The sequence below is a fragment of the Rhipicephalus microplus genome, chromosome 5 (assembly GCF_043290135.1).
Source record: "Rhipicephalus microplus isolate Deutch F79 chromosome 5, USDA_Rmic, whole genome shotgun sequence".
Taxonomy (NCBI): Eukaryota; Metazoa; Arthropoda; class Arachnida; order Ixodida; family Ixodidae; genus Rhipicephalus; species Rhipicephalus microplus.
In genome coordinates this window covers 95,010,540-95,018,650 of record NC_134704.1, presented here as the reverse complement: position 1 = coordinate 95,018,650, position 8,111 = coordinate 95,010,540, and the positions used below count along the sequence as shown (strand labels likewise).

General features: G+C 42.0%; 1 protein-coding gene across 1 annotated transcript; it reads left to right on the top strand.

The window, feature by feature from the left end:
* Positions 1-985: 985 nt before the first annotated feature.
* Positions 986-3,369, top strand: LOC142817519 (FAS-associated factor 2-like). The gene is made up of 2 exons (XM_075894543.1): positions 986-1,123; positions 3,181-3,369. Exons 1-2 carry the CDS (start codon positions 986-988, stop codon positions 3,367-3,369), a joined length of 327 nt encoding a protein of 108 aa, XP_075750658.1.
* The last annotated feature ends 4,742 nt before the right edge of the window (positions 3,370-8,111 follow it).

The window sequence follows — 8,111 nt, the reverse complement described above, 5'->3', positions numbered from 1 at the left end:
GCGTTTGCAAACAGTGGTAGGCCCCGTCGACATACTGAAGCGCTTTTAGCAATGAGGTAACACATAAGGTCCGCCCAGCTCGAATCTCACCACCGCCCTGACAACTCTGACAACTAGCACGGCAACTGCAAAGCTGCCTTTGAGTACAGTGGATCGGGGAGCTCCCCATGTGTTCAAGCGGGAGTCTTCCCGATGCGCTCTGCTGTGAGACAGGTTTGCAGCTGCTTCGCCAGTTCTCACATGATCTTTGAGGATGGCAGCGATCTTTGGGCTGGGTGAACACCACGCGTCGTGACGTCGCTACAAGTGCCTCAGTATGTCGACGGTGCGTACCGCTATTTACCAACATAAAATACATCTATACTGCTTAGCTCGATAGTATGGTAAGTTGGGTGAGTTGGGGTATTGTTACTTGAAAGACATGGTCCAAGTTTAGAATTGAGAAGAGACATAAAAAAGCCAACTCACAGCTTTCAGTTGGCATTCCTTTTTTCTCTACTTCTTTATGCTCGTGTCTAACCTTTCGCCACATCCTTGAACTTACAGTTTCGCAAACATGTTTGTAGGAGCCTTACGATTGACTGTTCAACGGAGGAGTTCCAGCGCCGCCATAGAGGGCGGTTAACCTGTCTGTTTTGCATTTTTATAACTAAACAGAAAATGTTTCGATTGACGCCTACGCATGCAAATGGTTGGGTTGGTGCATACAATATTTCATGGCATTATGTATTAGTTGACATCCCAACATGCATAAATAAGAAAGCATTGGATTAACAGCCCATAAAAACAGCATTCATATGTAGTTGGTAAGACAGTCTATAACCAGTTGGAAGCATTTTCCGACCATTTTCAAAAAGTGTTGCAAGGTTTCTGTAAGGTGAATTGGTGCATAAGGTGGACAACCTGCGTGACGCATGCAGTGCAAAAGAAGCAAACCCATTTGTTACATTTAGCTGTGCTTATTTCCTCGTAAAGCCTAGTGCCCATGAAGAGTGCGCTGCTGGACCAGATACCTGAAGAGCCACACATTTTCGACCCTTGGAGCATAATTCTCTCCATCCAGCTGCCAGAGCCGTCAGGAAGACTTTTGCAGCGAAGGTTCCTGCTAAGCCACTCGCTCAAGGTGTGTGTTGTTTTTGCAAACGTGGTGGTAGGAGCAAAATACGCATTTTTTTTTCCGCACTGCCCAAAGAAAATTGTATAGTTTTAACATAAAGAACTCGTTTTTTTACTTTGTTCGTCACTTGTGCTTTGCTAATAGCACAAACATGCCAGAAGTATGTGATTTGAATTCGACTAATGTGTGCACCAGCTCGTCTCACCTACTAATCTAACATGAATTTCATTAACTATTCTTTTTTTTCTTTCTGCAAAAGCAGTCAGAGTAAAATATACATTCATTTTCTACTCTTGCATACTGCTGGGTTCATAGAATTGCGCTGAACAAAAAATCATGCCCCAATGCTTCCCGGTCTTACATATTCCTGCCTGCAAAAGGCACCTGACGCGAACCAAGATCTCATTTTTGAGGCTATAATTGCATGTTCTTGACATTAGGTACAGTAGACTGCGTTTAACGAAACTCTCTTAAGTGAAATTGCTGCTTCAACTTCCCCTATTATATGAGTTTTCCTATTTGAACATTGTACCCCCGTTTATCTCTCAATAAACGAAACTCCTCTTGAAGGAAACAAATTTTTCTGGTACCTTGAGGTTTCGTTTAAAAGGAGTCTATGGTAGGTGTATGTTAATTTTTTTTTTGCACAGCGCGTTTAAAGGGACTTATTCCCACTTGCACTTCCTTGGTACTTTCCAGCTTTTTTTTTATGTGACGCTACGTTCAGATCACTGTTTCAGTTTCCTTGGCTCAACATAAATATTTACTGTTTAAGGCAGAAAATCTTAGATGCCTCATCAAACAAGAAAAGTGACAGTTGACGAGACGTCACTAGACCGTGAAACAAGAAAAAGAGAATTAGTACAGGCACTCTTTTTGTCCTTGTCTCTTCTTCTGTAGCTACATCATAACTACTGATAGTCTTGCACTGTGCAAATATGTTGATTCCCAATCACCAACTAGCCCAAGCATCTGTCTTATCACGGTACAATTTGACATCATTATAACATCACCGAGGATTAAAATTGGTGGCATCATTGTGACGTCACAACATGGTGTGGTATGATGACCCCATCGCATCGTCGCTTGCTTGGTTAAAGGTGGACTAGTCGCCAATTCTATCCAAAACCATGTTAGAGGGGTACTGATGGCAATTTTCGAAGGTGTTTTCACATGACCATACAAATCTCCTGTATACAGAGACAGCTCTGAGCAAGGGTGAAGCTCGGCAGACGCTGATGAGGTATTTTATTTTGCTGATAAAATCAATTTTCCCGTAGCGCACCTGTCAGCGCCGACACTAGTCTGATGCCAGGCCAGAGTGCTAATTTTGGCCACTTCACGCCTCAGTCTCGCAAGTTGTGACGACGTCAGGCACCGAAAATTCCAAAATGTCTGCTTGTGCGTCATATCGAAACAGTCAAAATGGCCCATCGTGCATCACCAACGGAGCCATGGTGTCAAGGGGCGTTGGAAACATTACTACATCTTGTATGAGCATGCAACGAGAAGTTCATAATGCGTAATGACGTCAAGAAACTAAAGCTACCTTTAAAAAACACACAATAATAACTTTTTCAGAGTGCACTCATGCTTCGCAGTTCATGATTTAAATTCTTTAGGATATAGCCTTTCATTTGACGCAAAAAAAAGAAAAAAAGGAGCTGGAAATTTTCGTGTTAGTACCCCTAAGTGCAGGAAGCTTTATTTGAGAGGAAAGGGGGAAGGGAGGGAGGTCAGAAGAAATAGATGAACATGATTTCCACCGTCGAGTCCTGTTCGGTGCCTGCTTAAAGGACCGTTAGAATTCTGTATAATATCTGTAATGATGTGATACCAAATTGCTCTCAATGATTCAGCTATGAATTTCGACCTCTAATGTAACTAATGGGAGCCTGTTCAATTTTCTAGGTACATCTGTGCTGTGTGGTACAGTACTACTAGCATTATACAAAATGTCTATTTATTTGAAAGACAGGTATAATTTTTACAGCAGCGTTACCTTCACATTGCTTTAACATTTGTTCTTTTATTTTCTTTCTCCCGGTGCTCAATCGGCGCAGTATCTACACTACTATGTTCTGATTCAACAAGACGCGCCCACCAACTTCAACATCTTCATAAAAGACACGGAGCTACGGGTGCCCTGTCAGCCCACGCGCGAGGACCCCGACCCACCGACTTTTGGGGAATTCGGCCTGTGGAACGGAGCTGAACTGGTTGTTTACGATTCGGACTACGGCGAACAATAGTGCCGCAACTGAACTTTATCTTTAGGTGATTTAGTGACCCTTAAAACTTTGCTTCTTTACCCGATGGCTTCTTCGTAACAAGACCAATGGTTGGCACAAGTGGCGTTTGGTACAGGCGAGTGTGCATGCAAAACAGTGAGGCTGCTGTATTCGACACTTTGGGAAAATTTAAGATCTTCAATATAACCTACTCTCTCCTGTCAAACATCAACACGCCATCTTTCGGACGAACGTGCCTCGTAGAATCAAACTTTCAATTGTTGTAATCATTGATATGTACGACTGGTAAAGTTGAAAAATATACAGAAGTTAAACTGCGTAAAAAAATTGTGTGAAGAAAGTTACGTGCACCCGCTTAAAAATTTCAGCTCTTCATCTTCAAGGCACGCTCCAAATTTTTCCAAACAGCTCGAGAAACATTGCAATGAGAAATCTCTGGCATAAAGTCTTGTGCCTGTAAGTCTGTGTACATATAATTGCCTTTTCCGTTTCTTCTAACATCATTGAGTGGAATTCATTCACAAATATAGCCCCGTCCTGTCACTAAGCATTGTAATACCTAAGTGCGCCACTCCCATAAATGCCGTTCTGTTGTAATACTTGCGATGGACTTCTAGAATGGGGAACCACATTACCATCATGAATTATTGCCTCCTTTTTAAATTAGCATTTTCTCCTTTTCATTTATGTAGCTGGATCCATGCGACGTTGGTGGCATGATCCAACAACAAGCCTTCTGTCTATGGTCATTGCTCGGAGGTTATGCAGGAATTTTCGTGCACGTGCGATAACAGTTTGATCTTGATACACTTTGGAGGTTTCTTCTTTTTACATCTTTCTTTTTTAAAAAGCATCACAAAGTGTTGCTGAAGCCACAGCTGCGCGGCCATTGGTTTCTTTTCAGTCGTTCTAGTCTCTTACAGTTTTTCTCCGTGAGACTTGCATTTTGAGGTTCTGCATGGAAGTAGTCGCTGTTCGAACTGAATTGCTGCTGTTCATTCTGTGTTTGGGGCGAGTACAGCAATAGAGAACACTGTCATGTGTCTATATACATTGTGTAATGTGTAATTGTACAGGGTGTTGTGTACATTGTGTAATGTGCATTGTGTAATGTTTATATATACATATGGACAAGTACTTAAAAGACTCATAGGAAAGAAGACGAGCTGTGACATCTTTGTGTGAAAGTAATGCCCCACTTGTGTGTACCCAAGCTGCTCTAGTCAGAGGCCTTGCTGATGTGCCTTATCTTAGCATGAATAAATGCATTCTGTGTTTCTGCCCCACACACGCGTGCATACATGAAAGTTTTGCCGTGGTATTCCAAGCGACACTGAAGTCAATCATGTGAGCAATGCTGTCGCTGGTGTCTTGCGGTGAACGCAAGTAAAATCACAGCCGCAGAAGTGCTACATCGAGAGACTACGTGTCCCGGTAACTGCCACCGTGAATGTGTAAGCAACAGTAGGGTTACTGTACACTGTATGTAACTCTTTTTTGTTCTTAGTTTTTTCTCGGGGCATGTGCTCATGTTTGACAAGAATATGACTAGTCACCATGAAATGTCGAGGCTACGACGAAACCAAAAACTATGTCATGCAAAAATCGCCCAGTAACGAAGTATAGCGAGGAGAGAGAAACCTTTTTAGCAGGAGCGATTCTGCCGGCGTATTAAGGTTCTGTACACTGTACAGGGGAAGCACATTGAGAACAAAAAGGCCCTAGGAAGAGGACAGCAAGAAATAACAAAAACAAAATATCATACGGTTAATTGATAGAGGGAACTTGCGAGCAGTTTTGTCAATTTAGCCATTTTGGAGCTAGATCTAGTAGTTTCGAACTCTGCTAGCTGCTGAAACGTTGATTAAGCTACGAGTAGCTATTCTAGCATTTTTGTGCAAAAATTAGCTCCTAATTTAGCTATCTTATCTAACTCTAGCTGTTGTGTATGGACATTTACTTATTTACTAGTGCTTAGCAATAAAAACTTGTAGATATACATGAAACCAACACTCATTTCATTTTAGAAAAGCATAGGCAACATTGTGTTGTGAACTTTGGGTTTCGTAGAAAATCGAAGAGAATTAAGTGGAAGAAAAATAAATGAAATACCACCGAAAAAAGACGCGATTTTTTGTCTACTTTGATCTCCTTAATTTGCGACTAAACTTCATGACGTGCACATACACACACAAAAGAAAACATTTCACGAATACAGCTTTCCAAGTGAAGTGATTCAGAAATCGTAACGATAGCGTCATATTCAGCGGCAAAGGAAGGATGACGTTCTGCTAATGGCTGATATAGGCTGATAAATGTATGTACCGCAGGAGTCATGGCCATTTACTGCCACAGCTTCACACTTCTGCCCTTTCATGATTTTCGAGGAAGAGTCCCTCGTATGCTTGTTTAGGATTATGGTACGGCAGAGTACGTTTTTTGTGTTTTTGTTGTTAAATATGTACTTTATTGTAAGCCCACTTTAAGCTTTCTCATCTTTTTCACCAGCTAAGATGTGAAAGGCAAACATTTCACGAATTAAAGAGAGGAATTTCATGCAAATGATAGAGGATTGAAGACATTGGCTTCAGTGACACAGGAGTTTAAAGCAATAAGTCCTCCCCCAGGTGATAAGCAGAGCTTACTCCCATTTTACATCTTGACCTTGGTGTCACCTGAACTGCATGAATCTTGGATGCACCTTGAGGCACTTTGACATTTCACTAATTAAAACAAAGAAAGTGATCGTTGCTTTTCCAACGTGCTCCTATACTCAGGCCTCCTCCCGAGTAATGCCCATTCAAAAAATATCCGGAAAAGAAATATTTGGTTGTTGTATTGTGCGCTGTTTGATTCCTTTTTCAAAATTTTCGAATGTTCGTACACCCGTGAAGTTTTGCTCTGAAGCCTTTCCCGCTCCTCTTCGAAAGACGCGCAAGACTTGACGCTTTGCTCAAACAACGCCTGCCCTAAGTTATTGTAATCAAAGCGGAAACACTTTTCTCTTCTGTCATGCATGTTGTACGTAGTTATGTCTGAAAATGACTGAAAAAATAATTTAGCTACTCTTTCACTTCCTTGGTCAATTTTTTTCAACCATTTCTAGCTCGGTACCTTTTTCAACCCAATGTCCTTTACCGAGATCTATCGGTGCTTGTGAAATTGTGCATATTCTGATTTGAAGACAAGTACTTTCTTTCTATTCTGAAGCACCACAATTGTCAGAGTATGGCTTACCGGTGAAACTAAGATGGCACATATATTTATTGACTGTACGCTGTGTCAAGGTGAAGTCGATTAGAGAGTCTCGAGGTGACGAGGAATGTGATACAAAAGTCTGACTCTAAGTCGGGGTCTATGAAGCGGAGAAAGAGAAAAAGGGAAGAGAATCACATACACATTACCATGCATGTGAAGTAGTACCATATTAAGTTCAGATAGAATGAAGACAGTCCTGCTGTTATAATTGTGAATAGCTGACATTTGCCTATGCGCAGAATCATTTGCACGCAGCAAGGCAGAATAATCAACAAATTATGCCTGCCTTTGGCGCATACTGTGCAGATTTCCACTGTCCCACGCTTCATGTGAACAATAACATTGTCTATAATAATCCAACCATACATCCAGCGCGATGTGAGAACAAGCCCACATGCACGCTGGCGACTGCCGCATATTGACGCTAGCAAAAGTCATGATACAACACTTTGAAGTCTACAACGCGTTTCATTTTTGTTCGTTTATATGCATGTTTGATATGTACAAAAGGTGACCTAGTTCGCAGCATTAGCTGCACCAATCGAGTGGCGTAGGTGTTCGCTTACGCTGCGCTTGGCGACAGTTGCGAAGGTCACTTTTTAACTGAAGCTTCGACAGGTTTTCTGTCTTGAGCAATTCCCATGAGTTTTTCGAGCTCCATAGCTGATGCCTTAATCTGTAAAGAAAAATGAACACGGAAAGCTGGCACGACACAGGATATATTCTAGGTCAGGTGTCACAGACATTCTTTAGTATTGGGTACAACTAAAGTACGAGACATTTTCTCCTCAGAGGCAGATGCCCACATGCCTGCACCAATGCATGTGCACCTCATAGTGATATCATGATCCGCGCTGCATATACCGCCCTAGCAGCGATGCCAGCTGCGGAACGATTTCGGGACACTGTTTTGAGGGGCTCAACTGTTTAGCAGGAGCCATAGCACGTACATGATGAACTGACTCTCCACACGTCTGTGAAGGTAAAAATGTTCGTGCGCAAGCACAGAACCAAGCATTAGCTTAACTGAGGCTCAAAAGAACGAATGATGACCACGTAATTGAAACATGGAAGGCCAAGCTCGTCCTCATGGAACAGTATCACCAGGGACAACTCGTCGCCAGGGCCAAGAGGGCAGTCGAAGGGAGAAGTTTCCTGGACTAGGGACCCCTGCCATCTTAGGGTGATACTAGATATCATTCGAAACACTGTTTTGAAATAAACATTTATTTATCTCTCTCTCTCTCTCTCTCTCTCTCTCTCTCAGACCGAAGTATTTTAGATGTACTAGAGGATGCCTCTGTTCTGTGGTATCATTGCAGTCACTGGAGTGGTATGCAGTATACTAGCAAGAGAAATGAAATGTGAGAATGAAGGAGTTTAACGTTGGCAATAGAAAGATAAATGTTAAGTGAACGGCATGAAATAGAGATTTATTAAGCGATACTGATGTGACAAGTTAAATGCAAGAGCATACATGTGTA